General features: G+C 50.3%; 1 protein-coding gene across 4 annotated transcripts in view; it reads right to left on the bottom strand.

The window, feature by feature from the left end:
• The window catches only part of ACTN4 (actinin alpha 4), a 94,478-nt gene that overhangs the window by 18,859 nt on the left and 55,315 nt on the right, over nt 1-20,304 (bottom strand). For 3 of the 4 annotated variants that reach the window (XM_023516886.1, XM_003796158.3, XM_023516885.1), the window contains exons 2-9: nt 16,428-16,542; nt 16,065-16,184; nt 12,758-12,844; nt 10,859-10,946; nt 7,913-7,991; nt 6,687-6,768; nt 5,834-5,919; nt 1,618-1,710 (exon numbers count right to left, since the gene is read on the bottom strand). In XM_023516886.1, coding sequence (XP_023372654.1) covers nt 1,618-1,710; nt 5,834-5,919; nt 6,687-6,768; nt 7,913-7,991; nt 10,859-10,946; nt 12,758-12,844; nt 16,065-16,184; nt 16,428-16,542 — 750 coding nt within the window. Of the gene's footprint in view, nt 1-1,617; nt 1,711-4,751; nt 4,838-5,833; nt 5,920-6,686; nt 6,769-7,912; nt 7,992-10,858; nt 10,947-12,757; nt 12,845-16,064; nt 16,185-16,427; nt 16,543-20,304 lie in introns of all 4 variants that reach the window. The other variant, XM_023516887.1, reaches the window with a different exon arrangement.

Below are 20,304 nucleotides of genomic sequence, written 5' to 3'. Positions count from 1 at the left end.
ACACTGGAAATTCTAAAACAATTCCAGAAAATCAGCGTGAGTTAAAGCGAGACCCCATCTCTCAAAAATAGCCAGGCATTGGCTTGGCACCTGTGGCTGAAGTGGCTAAGGCACCAGCCACATACACCTGAGCTGGTGGGTTTGAATCCAGCCCGGGCCCGCCAAACAACAAGGGCTGCAACCAAAAAACAGCCAGATGTTGTGGCAGGCGCCTATAGTCCCAGCTACCTGGGATGCGGAGGCAGAAGAATCACTTATGCCCAAGAGTTAGAGATTGCTGTGAGCTGTAATGCTGCAGCACTCTACCCAGGGTGACAGCTTGAGGTTCTGTCTCAAAAAAAAAAAAAAATAGCTGGGCATTGTAGTGGGCGCCTATAGTCCCAACTACTCAGGAGACTGAGGCAAGAGAATTGCTTAAGCCCAAGAGTTTGAGGTTGCTGTGAGCTGTGACTCCCAAGCACTCTACAGAGGGTGACATAGTGAAACTGTTTCAAAAGAAAGGAAAAAAGGGGCAGTGCCTGTGGCTTAAAGGAGAAGGATGCTGGCCCCATATACCGGAGGTGGCAGGTTCAAACCGGGCCCTGGCAAAAATAAAAAACACAAATCCAGAAGAGTAAAATTGGTCACTTTCTAGCCTGGACATACTTGAGAAGCAGTTCCCAAATGCCAACTTCTGGCAAAGTGAGAAAACCAAAGACAAAAGTATCTATATTCGTATGTATCTTGATGGATGGTGCTAATTGCCCTTTCTTGGCAATGGCTGGTGTTCTTTTTACCTTGTCTTACTGTTAGAAATGATGGTAACAGATGGTAGTGTTCTCTTTTAAAAATATCCTTAACTTGGTAAAATAAAAAGTTGGCCACCCTAGGTTGGCCATCAAATACTTTTTCAAATTTTCCTGGTCCATGAAATCTCAAAAGTCTGGTTCTATCAAAGAGCTATCAAATTATTGCTCTTTGGAAGCTTCAGTTGTTTTTATTTTTTAAATAGGAAGATTTTAAAAATAAAAGAGAACCCAGAAGAGATGTACTGACCACTTATATTCCCAGAGGAAATGCTGGGTTCAAGGATACCTGGGTTGGAACTCTAGCTGTGTGGTGAGCCTAACCCTTTCTGGGCCTCAGTTTCCTCACTTGGAAAGAAGAGTAGCGTGAGCTCTCCCTTAGCAGGGTTATGTGGACTGAGCAGATCCTGATCAGGAAGCACTTGCACAGGGCTTGTTGACATGTCAGCTCGCAGACTCCTCTTCTCACCGAGTTAGTCTCTCCAGGAATGAGGGATGGGAACAGCATTTTTAAAAAGCTTCCCAGGTAATTTTAAAGCAATAAGATATTTAGGAAACTCCATCCCTAAGCATCTCGAAGAACCCAAGCTTAGGACCCTAGGAGGCAGTTGGCATGTTAGTGACCGCCTGTCTGCCCCTTAGCCTCGTAAAACCAAACTGAAAGGTCACATACTGGCTGAGTCTGTAACCTTATGGCCTTTTCCAGGAAATAAAGACTAGACCTTCTTTCCCCTTGCAAGTGTCACACCACATTTGGTCAAGGGTAGTAAGAGGTAACCACATCTTTCAGATCTGGTGGGGCCACCAGGCTGGGGGTGAGTGGCACACTCACGTCACTGGCCAGCCTCTCATAATCTTCCATCAGGTGTTCATTCTCCTGGTTGACAGCCAGCACCTTGCAGATTCGGTTGGCCGCAGTCTCAGCCTGGGGCAAAAGTGCATACAGTTAGGGCTGCACCAGGACTGATGACCCTCCCTCCTGACAAGCATGTCCCTTGAAAGCAGCTGGCCCATGGCCCACACAGTACTCCCAGAGGAGGGAAGAAGAAGAAGCACACCAGTGAAATGCTGCTCAAAGCAGCTGTGTCCTGACAGGTCTCATTGGCCTCCTCATAGCTTACTACAAATGACCCAGACTAGAGAACTGAGCCCTTAGAGCTCTTCACCCAGATCCTAGAGGACCTGAGGAGGGATGGGGACCCTCCTTCTTCTGCTAGCAAGCTCCCTACTGCCCCACTGAGACAAGGCTGGGTAAGGCTATCTGTGCTAGGCCTCAGACCCTGAAGGCATCTCCCTTTGGGTAGAAGATAGACTGAGATAGGCCAAGAGCTGGAGAGCTAAGGGGCAGCAGAGTAGACGCTGGTTTCCCCCCTCCCGCCGAGAGGACCCTGTATAGGAGACCATGTGCGGCCCCTTCCTTCTCCTGTCTTGGAGATGGGTATTAATAGGAGCTGATGTAGGCAGGAGGGAGCCAGGGCTTTGGACAGTAGGGTATGGTGAGGACAGTCCCTGGTCTAGAACTAGAGAAGAATGCTCTCCCTTGTCCTGCTATAGGGAGTGAAAGATATGGAGGAGGAGGGGAGGGGGCCACGTGGGGAGAGAAGAGAGACCAGGTACCTTTCAGGACGCACAGAAAGGGTCCAAGGTTGAAACAGCAACAGAAACAGGAACAGAAATAGTGAGGAGGGTCTATAGAGTGATGGGGAAGGAAAATGGAGAGACTTGGGAGAGGGCTCCAGAGCTCACTCTCCCATCCGCACAGCACACCTGGAGACAGGCAGGGAGGGCAGGGAGGTAGGGGGCTGAGGCTTCTGTGAGCACACACATGTGCACACACACATGCACACCCTGCCTCAGACTGCATGACACACACCCAGGGCCCCAGGGAATGCTCCTCAGAGAGGAAGTTCAAGATGTTCCTCAGCTGAATTAGTGTAGAAGGCATAGCCAGGGCTGTAGCTTCGGGGGGAGTCACAGAGGTTAGTCCCTGACCTCTACCTTAGCAGAGACAATTGGCACCCAGAACTCAGATCCACTCTGCTACCAGGGGGGTAGCTGGTCAGAGGTGTTTTGTTTCACTGCTGAATTCTCAGCTTCTAGTTCAGGGGTTAGTGTGTCTGAAGTGTTCAGGGTTGATGAATGAATGAGTGAATAAAAGAACGAGGAGGGAATGCTTTAGTGACTAGAAGTAAATTGCCAGGACAGAATGGGCATACTCAGTGCTAGGTCCTGGGCTTGCCCTGCATTTATAAAGGAAACCCCAGAAAACATGGTTTCAAGAGACTGGAATGAGTCTCTGGGGAAATAAGAGCAGCTAGAATAAGGCATCACAGATTGTCCTGAGAAGTAAACCCAGGTCTGAGGGAAACTGCACTTGTACCTGGAAAGGCTTGAATCCAAGACTTTCCCTCATGAATAGGCCAATTTCCTACAGCCTGGTCTTGATTTCCACTCTCACAAGAGGGACTGGTGACAAACCTTCTAACCTACCCACCTTGAAAACCTCCAAAGCTCTAACCTGGGCTTTTCTCCCCAGACCACTCCTACAAATCCTTCAAGTCCCTTCTTCCTTTCACATCCCCTGCTGGAGTTCAGCTCTCAGGGGGCATTTCCGGCAGAAGAGAAAACAATCAGGTGAGGACAGTGGGATGGGGCAGGGCTGGCTTGGGGCCCACAGGCCAAACATGCCGTTAGTTGGGGTTTATGGTGAGGAAGCTTCCATCACTGGTCATCCGCACCCTGTCTTCCTGCTGGGGTGAGGGTCAGGGGTCCTCCTTCTACCTTCTCTGCCCTACAGCAGAACACCCCAAACACAAGCTCCAACACATGCTGGGCAGGAGGTGAAAAGGGGATTAAACATGTCATCTGGGCTGGGAGGAACCACCCTCCCTCAGGAGTACTAGTGGGATCCCTACTTCATAGATGGGGAAACTGAAGTTAAGTGGCTTATCCAAGGTCACAATGCTGAGGTGGTAGAGTGGGGGCAGGCCAGACTGTCCATGGGTGGTCTGCAGAAGGTGCAGTCCCTGTCCCAATGACATTAGGAACAGCTCTCTGCCTTTCTAAACTTCAATTCTTCCTGTTTGAAATGGGGTTAACTGAGCCTAGCCCCCGCTGGGGCATACCCAGGGACTCTCTTAGAGCCTATGCATGTCAAGTCTTTGGAGAGTGCCCAGCATGCTCAATAAAGACATGATTCCTCCTTCAGCTCTCTTCACACTTGCCAACTGCTAATACAAAACCAAGGCATCAGGAGTACTGTTTGAGATACCGCAGAGACTATAAGGTGAGCAGAGGGGACAGAGATGCTCCGGTATCCCCAAAGAAGCTGGGGGCCCAAAAGGAACCAGGAGGGTAACGTGAGGTCAGCCAGTCTCAGGGAGACATGCTGCTGGGAACTTCTGACTGCTCTGCTTCACTTCTGGAGCAACAGGTACCAGGAAAGCCATGTCAGAAGTGAGGTCCCAAGAGCTGGTCAAGCTTCTCAAACTGAGCTTTCCTGGCAGTTTGGGAGGAGAAGGAGTTGCAGTGGAGCAGAAGAGCCCAATGCTCCCTGGTGAAAGGCCACAGCAGGCAGCTAGCCCTGATGTGGATCATAGAGGGGAGACAGGACAGCCAAAAGGTCACATCTCAGTTCTGCCATCTACCATGACGCTGGGCTTTGGATCCCTTGTCTAAGGGTCTGGGACGCTCCCACTCACTTCTGGGAGGGCTGCATTCAGAGAATGCTGTGGTGCCTCAGCATAGGTCCAGCACCAGCCAGATGGCAGGAGGTGCTGGAAGCCCCCCAGTTACAGGAAATCTGCCCTAGGTGGCTTTTCTGAGTCAGAGCCCAGTAAGGTTGGTCCTCACAGCTCAGTGGCCCATGGCCTGCCCAGTGCTCCACCCACAGATGGACAGTGGCATCTAGGGTGATGAAGGCAAGTCTGCAGCCACAGCAGCGAGGGTGTGCCTGTCCCAGCTCACCTTCTGAGCCCCCGAGAAAGCGTGGTAGAAGCAGGACACGTAAGTCATGATGGCCTTCTCATCTGGCCTCAGAGTGCCCACAATATCTGCACAGAGAAAGAGAGAAAGAGAGAGAGAGGCAGGAGAGAGTGAAAGATGCAGGGTGGGGTAGGGCGGCTGGGGCCGGCCCGAGGCTCATGCGGGAGGAATAGCGCTTGCTCTGGACTGGAAGCCAGACCCCGGCTCAGGCTTGCATGGATATGTCTTGCAAGGTTTTATAAAGGGGAAACAGAATCCAAATGAAGGGTGTTCCTTTTTTAACCAGGCCTGAGTTCATGACAGACTAGCCACAGGCTCTATAAAGCAGGCTTTGGGGATATAGGGGTCAAATGCTAACTGATTTGTCTGAAAACTAAAGCAGGACTGTGTCACATATGACCACTGTGCAAGAACCCCTAAGGGTGTTCTGTGGCCCTCGGAGGAAAACACACGAACTCTTCTCAGACCACAGTGATTTTGCAAGGCATGTCTGGTCACTGCTTTTCATTTTTCTCTGCTTACTCACTTCTCGCCAGTCAATCCTTAAGCCAAGCCTATGCCTGCCCCAGGGCCTTTGCCTTGGCTTTATCTTCTGCCTGGAATGCCTTTGTCCCAGATCCTGCTCAGTGCTCCAAGTACCTGGTCCTGTCACCCCTCCCTGGTTGACAGCTCCAGATGAAATCAGCCTTTGCTATCTTTGTCCCCAAATCCTAGCCCTTGTTCTCTACTCTGCTTCTCATGTGAAATGACTTTATCTGCTGACATGCCTATTGCTGGTCTCACCCACTAGTATGCAAGACTCCTGAGAACAGGGACCTTGGTGGTCACAAGGACTATTACTGTATCTTCAGTGCCTAGAACAGAGCCTGGCACAGACTAGGTATTCAATAGACACTGTGAGCAAAGACTGATCAGGCAGTGGTGCCAAAGAGTTGGGGGGTGGCTTCCAGTCGGAGAGAGGCCACTGCCGTCTGCAAGAGAAATGAAGTGAGCATGGGAGGCGAGAGGCAGCAGCGGCATTGGGCAGTGGCGGCTAGGAGGGCCTGCCTGGCCCTGCCCGGTACCTTCTGCGCTCCCGAAAAGGCATGGTAGAAGCTGGACACATAGGTCATTATGGCCTTCTCGTCGGGCCGGGCCGTGTTCACGATGTCTGCAAGTGAACAATAAGGGTTAAACCGCCCAGTGGGTCCAGATGCGGGTGCCGTTCACTAGGATCCACAGGCTCCCAAGGCCATAGCCATTGGGAAGAGGGACCCTCAGAGCTGATTCAGTGACACTTAGTGACCTGGGTGGGTTTAGCCACACCCTCAGCCCCCTTCCCCCATAGCCTTGGGAAAAGCCAAGGCTGTGGGAACTAAATTAAAATGGGGCCACTTCCTCTCTATGAGAATGGCCTCAAGGGGCTGCTGGACGGTCAACTCCAAGGGCCACCAGAGGCCAGAGACATGGGCCCTGGCTGGGGTGAGGCATGGCTGGGAAATGGAGCAAAGGCGGAAAAGGAAAAAACAAAACTCTCCACTTTGGCAAGCTCCAGACTTCATGTTGCTGCAGGCAGGGAAGGGAGAGGCCAAGGTTGCTTGCAGGAAGCCTGGAGCCAGCCCTCCTTGGCCACATTGTACCTCCCCTGGGTCCTGAAGAGATGAAGACCCAAGAGAGCCGACCCTTCAAGCTCCCCTTTTCCCACCCTTCTCCATCCCTGAATATGTCTGGCTGGCTCAGACTGCTCTCACTCTTGTTTACCAGGGTGACATGACTGTCCCCAGTTTACCCAGATCATTCAGTCCTTCTTGCTGGCTCTGTCAGCTCCCCAAGGTTACCCTAGAACTCCAGTGTACCCACAGACCTTTGCCCAAAGCCAGGAGTGGCGAGATGAGGCCCCTAGGAAACAGTGTTGACTGAACAAAAAAAAGTACTTACCCTCTGCATCCAACATCTTGGGGATGTCAAGGTATTTCTCAGCCACTTCAAAGGCATTGTTCAGATTGGTGACTGGGTCATCCTGGGGGAAGACAGATGGGGAAGTACGAAGAACTCCATCAGGGGCAGGATGCAGGAATAGGAGGGAATCAGGGCTAGCCCAGAGGGGTAGAGCTGGAAGGGGTAGGGCTAAATGTTTCTTGAGGCAGTACTCAGCCATGTATGCTGTGTAGGGGAGAGGGGAGCATGCCACACTATGGATAAATTCAATTCCTACCCAAGAGAGTACATCTTGAAATCTTTGTGGGGTAAATTGTAGGCCTTTTCTCCAGAAAAATGTAGGTGTGCTCTTTTCATACAATTTCCTCTACTCACAGACCCCAGGTTAAGCCCTTTCCCTGAAACCTGGGTCCAGACCTGAGAGGGCTAGGGATAGGAGAGGGGAACAAATACAGAGCTCTCTGGTTCCAACCTCCCTTAAGGCATCTCCATGCTATCCCAGCTCCCTCAGGGCTCCCTGATGTTTATAGGACTAAAGACCCTGATCGTCCCTCCCCACTCACTGTGGAATGAATGGGCTAAGTACAGGCTGGCCCCCACCCCGTCATACCCTCCTATGGCTCTAACCTGTCTCTTCCTCCAGGGCCCTCCTCTGCTCCTGCCAGCTCAGAGTACACCAGCTTCCCCCCCACAGCATGTATCTGACCCCGTGTCCCCTTACCCAGTTTGGCCCAAGTCCACATGCATGGCCTTATGTAGAGGTTTGCTTTAGACACAACTCCCTTGCCTTCCTTGTGAGGCTGGGAACTCTTAGAGGACAGGGACTAGGTCTTACATGCTTTGTACGTGCACAGGCAAATTAAAACAGGATCCTGCACAGGAAATGTTGGCCAGTGGTGATAGTTTGGAATTCCTTACCTTCCTCCCCCTTGGGAAGAAGAGGAATGCTTCCAGAATCCAGAAGGTTAAGAAAGAGGATTAGAAGACATGGTTGACCAAGCCCTAAAATAACCCTGAGTTGGTTGCAATGCCCATGGAGGGAAGCAAGAGCTGGCTGCTGAGCTATGGGTCTGAGAAAACTGGCAGGAGGCCCGCACAGCTTGCTCATCTAAGCACAGGATCCAGCTTTGGCGGCTGGTGATAGACAGCCTTAGGGATGGTGACCCAAAGTTAGGGCATCAGACTCAGGTATCTATGGGCCATGGAGGGAAGCTCAAGACACACACCTTTCTCAGCTTGTCATACTCAATCAGCTCTGGTCTGTGTCGGTGGATCAGGGCATTGAAGGCAAGACCATCCTTCCAGCTGAGGGAAGGAAAGGCAAAGGTTATGAGGAGGGTACTCTCACTGCCATGGGAGTGCCGGATGGGTCAGGCACACACAGCAATGATTAATTTCCATTTCCTGAGGTTTAGCATGTGCCAGCACTGCAAGGACACAGTATGGCAGAGTGGCTGTGAACATGACATCTGGAGTCAAGACAGTCTAAGGTCAAATCCTTACTTTTCTACTTTTTCTACTTTTCTACTGACAACATGATTCTGGGCAAGCCACACTACCTCAGTTCCCATGTCTGTAAAATGTGGATAATAACAGCACCTACCTAGGCTTGCTGTGAGGATTAAATGAGTGCTTCCCACATGACAAATACTTTGTAACTGCCAGCTAACCTGCTAAGTACTGTACATGGGAAGCCCTTAGAATTGAACAGGCCCACTGCAGCAGAGAGGCCCACTGTGCTAGGCTATCACCTATGTTGCCTAACTGCACTTTGGCTGTCCTGACCCAGAGGAGGGCCAGTCTACAGGCTAGATGCCAGGATATGGCTCAGCATGAGTGTCTCTGGAAGAAAATGACCCTCTGCAAGGTCATGAGCTGGTCACAGCTGGACGGGTCACATTCTCCTCCCTGAGATCCTCTAAAGGCTGCTTTCTTCTGGGGTCAAGCTCAATGTCACCTCCTCAAAAAGGCCATCCTGGTTACTTTCTATCAGCTCATCCTACTTTATCGTCTTTGTACAGCACTTCTTACTGTCTGACACTGTACTGTAAGATTATTTTGATTTTTGTTAACTGCTGGTCTCCCCTACTATAGTAGAAATTTCCCCAGACAAGCACTTTACTTGGTACAGGCCATATCCCCACTTGTGGCATGCAGCAGGGACTCCACAAATATTTACTGACTGAGTGAATAAATGAATAAAAAGTACAGAAGGGGAGCAGTGCCAGTGGCTCAGTGAGTAGGGCGCCAGCCCCATATACCAAGGGTGGTGGGTTCAAACCTAGCCCCACCCAAACTGCAACAAAACAAAACAAAATAAAAGTATAGAAGGGATCAGTTGGTTTGTGATTAAAAAAAAAGGAAAGCAACACACAGAGAGAATAACCAAGGGAAGGATCTCATGCTATTATTGGCAGAGCACAATGAGAAAAGCCCTCAACATCCAGGAGGGGCTCTGTGCAGTCTATGAGGCCTTGCTCTTCATTCCTAAGCATACCCCCCATCCCAGAGGCTCAGAAGGGCGGACTCAGAGGACTAAGCCAGATATGACCTCAGGGCCATGCCCAAAGCCTGTGCTCTTAGACACCAGGCACCTTGCATCCTGTCACACTCTGGACCTCAGGGACAATGGTAGAAACACTCATTGCCCTCTCTCACCCCAATGGAGATAAGTTCACAGCAGGCTGGGTCTTGTTCATCTTAGTAGCCATAGAGCACATTTTCCCCCAACACAAAGTTCAATAGCAACTCTAAGGACTGATTCCTCAGGAGACATTAAAATAAAGGAAAAACTTCACTGTTGTTTCTGAGAGTCATTTTGCTTGGGGAGGAAGATTCTCTAAGGCCCATGGGACTACTAGGTCTTACTGCCTACAGCCCAGGATGGCTGAATTAACTGCCTCTCCTCCTCAGGGAGGAGCCAGGTGACCTTCCAATACGCTTGCAGGGCCAGGGGTAAAGGGGGAAAACTCACTGAGGGCTGGTATTTCATGATACAGAAAAGAAGGGAGGGCTCAGTGCCCGTAGCCCAGTGGTTAAGGAAAAGAAGGGAGGGCTCAGTGCCCATAGCCCAGTGGTTAGGATGCTGGCCACCAGCACTGGGGTTGGTGAGTTCAAACCTGGCCCAGTCCTGCTAAACGAAGGTGACTAGATTTTAACATTGGTAAAGCGGGGACATCATTGAGGGGGTGGCGGGGCCTGGGGGGCAGAGCCTGACAACAATGCTAACTTTGATAAGCAGTTCTCGATAATCAGTTCTCAACAATTATTTGTTATTATTAAAGTTTAACATTATAAAATTAACAAAAATAAAATGCATATCCTGGAGAAATAGCCACATGGCAGCCGAAAACCATATATTTCCTTCCTGTTCTTCTGTGTTCCCTAGCTTGTCGTGCATTCTTTCCAAAACTCGGGGCTTTTTTAAAACACTGCAGGACGCAGGACAAATTGTGAAAAACTGGGACTGTCCCGCCAAAAGCGAGAACTCTGGTCACCTTACTCTGGGGGGAGGGGGACATACTTATTTGTTCCAGACAGTTTGGCTCTTTCTGAGCTAATTGTCCTTGCTAGAAGCAAGAGAGGGAGCCAGTCTCCTGATACATTGCCCAGGAGGAGAGTAGGGAGTTTATATTAGCCTTTTCATTTCCAAATGAAGTTACATTAACTTCTTCATTCCCAAATGGAGTTACATTAACCTCTTCATTCCCAAATGGAGTTACATTAACCTTTTCAGCAGCCGACTGTAGATTTTCTTCCCATTCTCCCGCTGTTCCCTAGCTTGTCATGCATTCTTTCCAAAAGCCGCGGGATACAGGACAAATTGTTAAAAATCGGGACTGTCCCGCCAAAAGCGGGATGTCGGTCACCTTATGCTAAACAACAATGACAGAAAATAACAAAAAAACAGCTGGGCGCTGTGGCGGGCACCTGCAGTCCCAGCTACTTGGGGGAGGCTGAGGCAAGAGAATCGCTTAAGTCCAAGAGTTTGAGATTGCTATGAGCTATGACACCACAACACTGTACTGAAGGCGACATAATGAGACTCTGTCTTGAACAACAACAGAAAAAAAACAGAAAAGAAAAGAAGGGAGGTAGGAGGACAGCATCTTGGGTCCTGAGAGGAAGTGCAGGGGTGAGAAGGGCTGGGTGTACTTCGGTCAAGCGCTTACCTGATGTGGAAGTTCTGCACATTGACGTTTTTGTATGGGGCAGTCTTTCTCTGGCACCAAAGAAGGAGCCCTTCCTTGGCAGAGGTCTCTGCAAAGCACACAAGAATAGTTGAGTACTAGCTCAGAAAAAACCCTTAGGATTTAGCCTAAGTTGTATGAAACTTTTAGCCTCAGACCTGGGAAATAAACAAAACCCAAGGGGAGAGAACCTCAGTTATAACAACAGTCACTCCCACTCTGGATAAGTAAAGACCCCTGCCAGTCCAGTTTAATCCTCACAGCCCAGAAGAGACTTAACCATGGCTGCCTGAGGAAGTGGAAGTGTTAGGACCAGATATGCTGTCTGCCTGACCACTGGTCCTGTACCTTAAACCACCAGAACACACTGTCACAGACAAGTCTTGACACTGGCTTCAGCCTCTTTTGAGCAAGGTGAAAAATCAGCCATGGAGGATGGCGCCCGTAGCTCAGTGGGTAGGGTGCTGGCCACATACACTGAGCCTAGCAGGTTTGAGCCTGGCCCAGGCAAACTAAAACAACAATGACAACTGCAATAACAACAACAAAAAGTAGCTGGGCATTGTGGCAGGTGCCCGTAGTCGCAGCTACTTGGGAAGCTATGACAAGAGAGTCCACTGTATCGTCCAATCTTGGGCAATGGCTTAAGCCCAAGAGTTAGAGGCTGCTGTGAGCTGTGACGCCATAGCACTCTACCTAGGACAACAACTTGAGACTCTGTTTCCAAGAAAAAAAAAAAAATCAGCCATGGAGAGGCCTAGGAGGCCCTTCTAAACCCCATGGACAGCTTGGCTATCTTCACAGACTAGGAGTCCTATGAGCACAGGGAACATGTCTGAGCTGGGACCCAGGATCCACTCTGTATGCTGGCGCAGATGGCTCTGCTCATCCAGTGGTACACAGTCGTGCTTGTAGGAGGTATGTAAGTCCATTCCTGGATGGCCTGGGCTGATCCCAGCTCCACAGAAGATGGGGATGTCAAGAGAAAAGAGAACCAGCTAGGCGCCTGTGGCTCAAGTGGCTAAGGTGCCAGCCACATATACCTAAGGTAGTGGGTTCGGATCCAGCCCAGGCCCGCCAAACAATGACAGCTGCAACCAAAAAATAGCCAGGTGTTGTGGTTTGCCATCGTCCTAGCTACTTGGGAGGCTGAAAGCAGGAGACTCGCTTAAGCTCAGGAGTTGGAGGTTGCTGTGAGCTGTGATGCCACAGCACTCTACCCAAGGGGACAGCTTGAGGCTCTGGCTCAAAAAAAAACAAGAGAAAAGAGAACCAGGCCCAGGCCTAACTCTGTCACTAGTGTGTTCTGTGACTCAGGTTCCTGAACTGTAAAATGAGGCCAATCATCCTTGCCTGCTTCATCCGCTAAGACGAAACTGAGAAAGCACAGGCATTCTGGATGGGTGGCTGGGGGATGGCCTCCCTTCACCTGCCACCTACTAACCACCCCTGCAAAGGGCCAGGCCCTGTAAGTAACCTCAAGGAAACAGGGAAGAGGCTTGAAGCACAAAGACAACACTTCAGGAATTCTTTTTTTTTGAGACAGAGCCTCAAGCTATCCCCCTGGGTAGAGTGCTGTGGCATCACAGCTCACAGCAACCTTCGACTCCTGGGCTCAAGTGAGTCTCCTACCTCTGCCTCCCAGGTAGCTGGGACCACAGGCGCCCACCACAATGCCCGACTATTTTTTGGTTGCAGCCATCATTGTTTTGGTGAGCCTGGGCTGGATTTGAACCCTCCACCTTAGGTGTATGTGGCTGGCACCTTAGCCACTTGAGCCACAGGTGCCGAGCCACACTTCAGGAACTCTAATCTAACTCGCATGATTTGCATTATTTCCCAAGGGTAGAAAATAATGGTGGTTCTTTGCCCATCTCTTACCCTCCACAGAGATGTCCTGGATGGCGAACCTGAGGATGATGGTCCAGATCATTCCCAGGGTCATCTTTGCATTGCCGTCCACAATCTCTGTAGGCGGGGAAGAGAGCAGAAGGGGAGAGGGTTGTTAAAGCCAGACTGAGACTCCTCAGCTTGCCCTGAAAGGAGCATTCAGTCCCTTCTAGTGATCAGCTCTAAATGATTTCCTGACTGGACCACATATGTCTGTCCTCCTTCATCTCCTGGGGAAGAAAATGTGCCCAAACACTCTCTGGGAAGTGTTGCTGCTCCCAAGCATGCTGCTGCTGAGTGCCTGCAGGTTTCTGTGTGTTTGCCCTCCGCCATGATGTCCTCCTCCTCAGGTGGCTCATTCTTTGATGTAGCTAAGGTATTTGGCCTCTGTTCACATCTCCCTCACTTCACCCACTCTTTTGTGTGGAATTACATCTTTATGCACGTGCCTCAACTAGAGGGTGAGCGCCCTGGCCCCTGTCCTCAGCACAGAGACAGTTGTCCCCATGCACCTGGTCAGGTCAGTGATTGCACATACTGTACTATTGTTTGTTGATTGTGCTATCTTTGTCCAACCCACTAGTGTCTCTCCCAGAGCTTGATGTCTGTCTCCTCCATACTCCTCTAATCCATCTCTACACAGCAGCCAAGGAGGTCATCTTTAAAGGGTACTTCAGATTTGTGTCACTCCCTTCCTCAAACCTTCTGTCTACCAGCAAAGTGCATCCCTATCCCCTTTCCTCAAGGAGCTGATCTTCTCATCTCGTAAGCCTCTGCTTGTTTTTACCTCTCAAAAATGGCTTCTCAAATTGGCTGTCCAAAGAAGCTCCCCTGCTTTCTGGCACCCTGTGTTGTCCTCACCCACAACCCCATTTGTGATCATGTTATTTGTTAGTTTATTTACTTGTTTGCTGTCCTTATCACTAAATCCCCAGTGCCAGGGATAGGATGTTGAGGAACATGTACTGCTACTGTTGTGTCAGAAAGGGGAGAGCAGTGGACACCGGCCAGATTGCTAGGCTGTGTATCTTCTTAACTAACCCAAAAGCAAATATTTGCTCAAACTTCTAGGAGAAAGACAGACTTGGAACACATGTGCTTTAACTTCACCAACTTAGAGAAAAACCATCCTGGTAAGGCCGAGGGCCTCTATGTAACTACTGCTGGGCAAGAGAAGTCAGTGCTTCACCCCTCGCCCGCCAGGTCCACCAGCCAGGCATGCTCGGGGCTATTTTTCAAATGCCTTCTGCGCCCCACAGCACAATGCACAGATGGAGCAGGCCTGGCAGATCGGGTTGAAGATGAAGGGTTCCATGTTGCAGCCACTTCAGGGAAGGGGCCAAAGGGGTGAGTTCCAAAGCTAACTGCAGAGCTGGACAAAGCTGTGAAGGACACTTCAAGGAGACTCTGCTCACTGACTCTCTGAACAGAAAACCCCAGGGTGGGCTTTCCTTGGAAGCATGTAGAGTGGTCATCCAGGAGGGGCCCACCTTCCCCAGGGATACACCTAGAGGAAGGGGGGCCCATCAACACAATGGAAAACCCCCCACAGTACAGTCATTGGCCTGTGGCTGTGGTGGGCAGCTTGTGGACTTCAGGTTTTAGGATGAAAAATATACTTAGTCTGCTGCCCAGAGGCAAGAAACCCAGTGTCTATCCTGGTCCTGCCCCAGGGCTTAGAGCCCCATATGAGAAACTGAGCAGAATCTCCTCCTGCCTTTTCCAGGGTGGGAGTATGGGGGTGTGAAAGCAGTTCTCCCCTCAGGAAATCTGTGCAGCACACCTCCTAAGGGTCAGGGAGATGGGCATAATCTGGAGGGGCGGCCGCAGCTCCCACCCCTAGCCTGCCACAGGTGCAAGCTGGTCATGGAGGGCTTAGAGAGTTCCTGTGAAGAGAGGAAAACAGTGTCTCTCATGACACATCCTCCAGCTGCTTCTCTGACCTGCAGCCATGCCTCCGGCTCCTGTCCATTCCCACAACCCCTGCAAGGAAGCTACGTTCCTGCGACTACTAGATCATGTGGAGGGGCAGGAGACAGCAGGAGTGAGAATTTTCAGGTGCTCTGAACCCTGAGGAATGTCTCCGTTAGCTGCCCTCCAGCTGTGTCCCAAGGCCTAATGTTCACAGGGATTGGGAGTGAACCAATTTGGGCATGAACAGAGAACATTTTTGGACAAATTTTTCTCCAAATGAAAGCTGATGACCGCCACGGGTCTCTCCTCTAACCTCTTCTGTATTTACAGACTAGCATTTGAGCAAAATAAATGCAGCTGTGAGAAGCAGAAGGCTGGAGCAGAGCCCAGAGGAAAGATCCATGCAAGGACAGAAAATCTCAGGGTCTGATTGAATTTTTGGGTTTTGATTTTTTTTTTTTTTTTTTTTTACTAAACACCAACAACTTCAACTGTGGCATACAAGGCTTGGCACCTCTCCTCAGAGAGGTCCTGGGCTGGGGCAGAGTCTTGGAACTCAGCGCACATATTCTGGCCTGAAGTCTTGGCCAAACTCTTAGAGTCCTGTCATTAATGGCAATTAGTTTTCTTTGTTTTTCTAACAGCTAGGACAACATGGATGTCAGGGTGTAGAAACCTTGCTCTGACTAATGAGCGGAACTATGAGCCTCGGCTGCTGGGCGCACTTGCCTCATCTTCAAAAGCGCCTGGAAGCTCAACCCTAGAGGCCTTGCTGAAAACCTGCTTCTCTAGTTGGGGGGGCCTGCAGGTGGTGGACTGTGGTCCTGGGTATCTTTATAGAAGAATTCTGGGGTGGTCAGAGGATAAGCTCTCTGAACTCTTATACCTAGAGCAAAGTCTGGCATTGACCTTTGGACTTGTCATTCCTTGCCCCAGTCCCTGACACAGGGACTCTAGTCCCTCCCCCACCACAGAGATAAGGCAAGGCATAATAACAAAGGTGTTCCTGGCACCAAGAAAGGCCATGTCTCGTGCCTGCAGCTGTCTAATGGGCTCAGCATGAGGAAGATGAGTAAGGGCAAGTAGGTTCAAGCCCAAGCCATTCTTCCCCCTATTGAACTACCTTGCCCCTCAAGGTTGGCACTGCACCTCCTGGATTTGGACTGCACCTGCCTGGCTTTTTCTGTCAAGTAGGGGGTAGCTTGTGATCCCCGGCATCATATCAAGGGCAGTCATTATGATCACTGCTTAATTTGTGCTGGGACTTCAAGTGCCCCAAATACTTTGCCCCCAGTAAAACTTCCGTTTAGAATGCAGATGTCATGCCTCAGAGCCTGAAGGTCAGAAACTGAGCTAGACCCTGGCTGCCCTATCTCCAACTCACCTTCCGCCCCGATGGAGACCAGCTTGACACCTTTGCTGGCGATAAAGTCCAGTGCTTTGTTCACATTGTTGATTTTGTGCACTCTCATCTTCCCCCGTTCCGGCTTAGGTAACCGCTCCCCTGAGAGATGCATAAAAACAAAAAGGGGGTGGGGAAGGAGAAAAAGAGAGCTTTATAGTTTCCTCTGTCTCCAAAACCAGGCCCTCTGCTCTCAGCTGGCCCACCAAGCTGCTGCAGCTCTAGCCTCTGCCCCAACCTGTTGCAGAATAGTGATGGGACAGCTGGGTGGGCAGCATCCCTGGGGACTGTGTGAAAGGGCACCTGTTCCAGGGATGGGCTGCAGAGCACCTGGGAAGGCCTCACCTGAAATGACCTCTAGGAGGAGCATGAGCTTGAGCCCATCTCGGAAGTCCTCATCAATGTTCTCGATCTGCGTGCCCGCCTTCCGCAGGTGGGAGTTGCACCAAGCAGTGAAAGTCTACAGAGGCAGAGCAAAGTCACAGAGAGTCAGCTTGGCTGCTGGGGCTCTCTACCACAAGTGCTGGGCCACAGTCTTGACCTCAGGAGAACAGTGGCCACCATGGGCACTTGCTTAGGGCCCTAGATCCACACTTTATAGACAGTTTCAGATCTTTGCAGTGACCCAGGCACAACGATATGAGGAAACTGAGGCTCATGGTGGTTAACAACCCACAACATGATCATCAGGATACTAAACGGCAAGGCTTGGATTTGAGCTCAAGTCTGCCAACCCTGGAAACAAATGCTCTTTCCACAACACCGAGCTGCCTAGAGGGAGCCTAGTATGTGCTTTAGGCAAAGGTGCCTCAGCCAGTCATCTGCTCAGTTATGCAAACGTTGACTGTGTACCAGGCCTGGTGGTGTGGAAACAACAGGCAGGATACCTGCCCTCATAGAACTTAAGACCCAATGCACCTTAGAGGGAGTATTGACTTGGGCATAGGTCTTAAGTTTTTGTTTATTTTGTTGGAAGCAACTTGGTGGGAGGCAAACATCTTCCCCAGGGTCAGGAAGCTGTACCTGAGGATCAGCTGGAAGATGGAGAGGCTAGGACATAAAAGCTGGAAGGTGCTGAATAAGAAACCTAAGTCCCAAATCAGAATAAATTAACAATAATGTCAGAATACCCAAGTACAGGGTGCTCAGCATTCTGGTGGTGAGTGGCCACTCAGCCTCTTGCTAGCCGGGACATGTTCATATCATTAGACATCAGGCCCACAGGAACATCTCAGATCAGTTAACACCTTCACAGTCAGACACCTCCTGGGGGAAACCAGCCCATTTATACTCTACCATAACATAGTCTTGGGAAAAAACCCAAGTCTCTGCTTCTTATAGAACTCTCTATGTCACACATCCCTCCCTGCCCCCTCAATCTACAGGGGCCAATGTTGAAGTGGGCAGACTGCCAGGGATACGCAAGAGCACATTCCATGCCTATAGTGCAGGCAGAGGCCATGTGGGGCACAAGGGGCTTCTACAGAGCCTCTGGCCAAGCACCATGTGTTTTGACAACTGACATCAGTCCTGCTCATTCACACAGATTTGACACATGGCCCCTCCCAGACAAACAAGCTGCCTAATCAACACGCTGTAGCACAGTGTGGACTCTCCATGAAGCTTCCTTCCAAATCCGAACAAGGACAACTATAGGCAGCTAAACCATTCCTACTCTGTCTCTCATCAACAGGGAAAGTTCCTCTGCCCAGGAGATGGAGACTCCTTCTGGTGGCAGGATACTGCCCCCCAACCATGGATACTTTTGTCCTGCTTATGATTGGTTGGGTAGCCAGCAAAACTCAGCCCAAGCTTAGCACCTCTAGGATGTCCACACCACTAATTGCCCTACTAACTTGGATGGCTCCTCCTCTGTTCAGATTGCTGTAGCACCTTGTTCTCTGGTGTCTTCTGCCCCCTAGCCCAACTGTGAGCTCCTTGAGGGGGCAGGCCACAAAGCAGGTTCTCATTAAGGGCTGCGCTGATTTGCCTTCCCAACCTCATCTCCCACGCTTCCGTTATACAACTCAAAATTCAGACAACTCAGGGCTAAACTACTGGTTATACTACTCATGTGGGCAAGCTACCCAATCTTCCTAATTTCCATTTCATCTTCTGCAACATGGCAATGAAGATATCACCTGGGTTGTGGCCAGTGTGAGGACCTGAGGAAATAACACCTTCAGAGGGCATGGTAGTGCTCCAAAGTAGCAGTGCTCTGGACAGCCCTGTGCTTCCCAGGGTCTCCTCCCTCTGCCCTGGTCTCAGAAATCTTCCCCACCTCTTTCACAGAGTGCTTTCTCTGTCTTCTGCCCACCCTAACCACCACACAGCCCTTGGCATCTCTCTGGTGGTGGCATCTTCCAGGCATTTTTTTGTCTTACTAGACATTACATGCACATGAGCTCTCTCCTACCACACGTGAGCTCCAAGGCAGCGGGTAGGAAGTAAATCTCATGTGCCTTTATAATTCCCAGAGCAGAACCAGCCCAGTGGCAAGCAGCAGCCCTGTAGAGCAGAGGACAGTAGCCTCAGATGGATGCTGACATGTCCCAGCTAGCACCCTGAAGGACGCTACTGGGCAGCAAAGTGACCAAGCCATATCCCACAGCCTGAGAAAGCAAGAGGGCTATTCTTAGAGGGCCAGTACCCTTGGTGCCCCCGTGTTGCTGAGGCCCCATCTAGGCCCCTGGTCTGCAGGGAGGGCCAGGCATGCGTGTGAATAGCACCCTCACTGTCTTAGCCTGCCGGAGTTACTCCTGTACACTCAGAGAGGGCACAACCTTGGTCTCAATGCCACCCTCTTGCTCTGTGTTTCCAACCAAGAAACTTTACCTACTTAAACCTTTTCCTTCCTTATAAGGTGAATTTATCAGAATCTACCTCCTGCAATTGCATGAAGGATTAAACAGGGAAAAATGGATTTAACCATCTGACAGAGTCCTTGGCATAAAGTAGGTGCCAGATGCATCACATACAGGCATGCGTGCACACACACACATGCACGCACGCACGCATGCGCACTCATGCACTCTGACTGGCTGCTTCTCACCCAATCTCCTGGAAGGATGAGATCCGTGTTTCCTCTGCAAAGACTCTTAGCTTACCCTGGAGGTTTGGAGTAAAAACAGGATTGCAGGGGACTGTCTGCAGATAGTCCCCCTCCTCACCCTAGAAAGGCTCTGAACAAACCTTGCTCCTTGGGTTCAGGCCACCTGTCCTCACAGGGATTATTGATTCTGTCTACTCTCAATATACATGCCCCACTTTTGCTCATCTTCTTTGGGCAGTGAACAAGGCTTTGGCCTGGGGGTCACAAAGATCTCAATTCAAATCTTGCCTCGGCCACTGAGGCAATCCGCTATAATCTTGGGCAAGGAGTAAGCCTTGGTTTCCTCAGTGATGACTGAGAATCATAATCTCTCCTCTTAAAATGAAGATTAAACAAAATAATGCAAGTAAACCACTCAGTACGCCTGGCAGGTTAAAGTAATCAGTAGTATACACATGTCAAAGAAGGTCTAGTTTAAATAAACAGGAACTCTGTCATGTGCTCTGTCTTTCTGACTGGAAGCAGCAGTCCCAGGCAGCACATAGAGCAGGTCCTCCTGGCCTACATGATGAGGAAGAATTTCCTCCTAAACCAAAACTTGACACAGGCTCAGGAATCCCAGTGATGGCCTCCCACTTAGTCTATGCCTTGCTTCACCCTGTTTTCTTGTCCTGGAAGATGAAGGTCATCTACTGACACCGGAGGCTCAGGAAGCCACCCTCAGGGAACAAGTGAACCATGGACTGCTGCTTCTCCATGCAGTGAGACTGGTGAGTAGGAATTGGAGTTCAAACAGGACATTAAAAATTCATCATTTTTTCTACTTGGTTACAAAAATAACACGCTACTTATATACTTCCTCTCCCTACCAGGTTTAGAGTAAGATGTGTGGGGTGGACTGTGTGGAGAGGTGGTTTCTGTAGATGGAGGCCTCTTGTGCCCCACCACATCCCCTCCACTATGCAAAAGTCTCTGTGAGCTACAGACCCCAATTGCCACAGATCCCATCTGTTCTACAAAGGCCTAGGCCACCAGCACACATTCATTTCTTCAACAAACATTTGCTGATTATCAACAAAGAGCCAGGTCCTGTGCTAAATACATAACAATGAGCAAGGCTCAGCACCTGTGGCTCAAGTGGCTAAGGCACCGGCCACGTACACCAAAGGT

Source organism: Otolemur garnettii, unplaced genomic scaffold (assembly GCF_000181295.1).
Source record: "Otolemur garnettii isolate 467f Iridium unplaced genomic scaffold, OtoGar3 scaffold00100, whole genome shotgun sequence".
Classification (NCBI taxonomy): Eukaryota; Metazoa; Chordata; class Mammalia; order Primates; family Galagidae; genus Otolemur; species Otolemur garnettii.
This window is presented reverse-complemented; position numbering and strand designations above follow the sequence as displayed.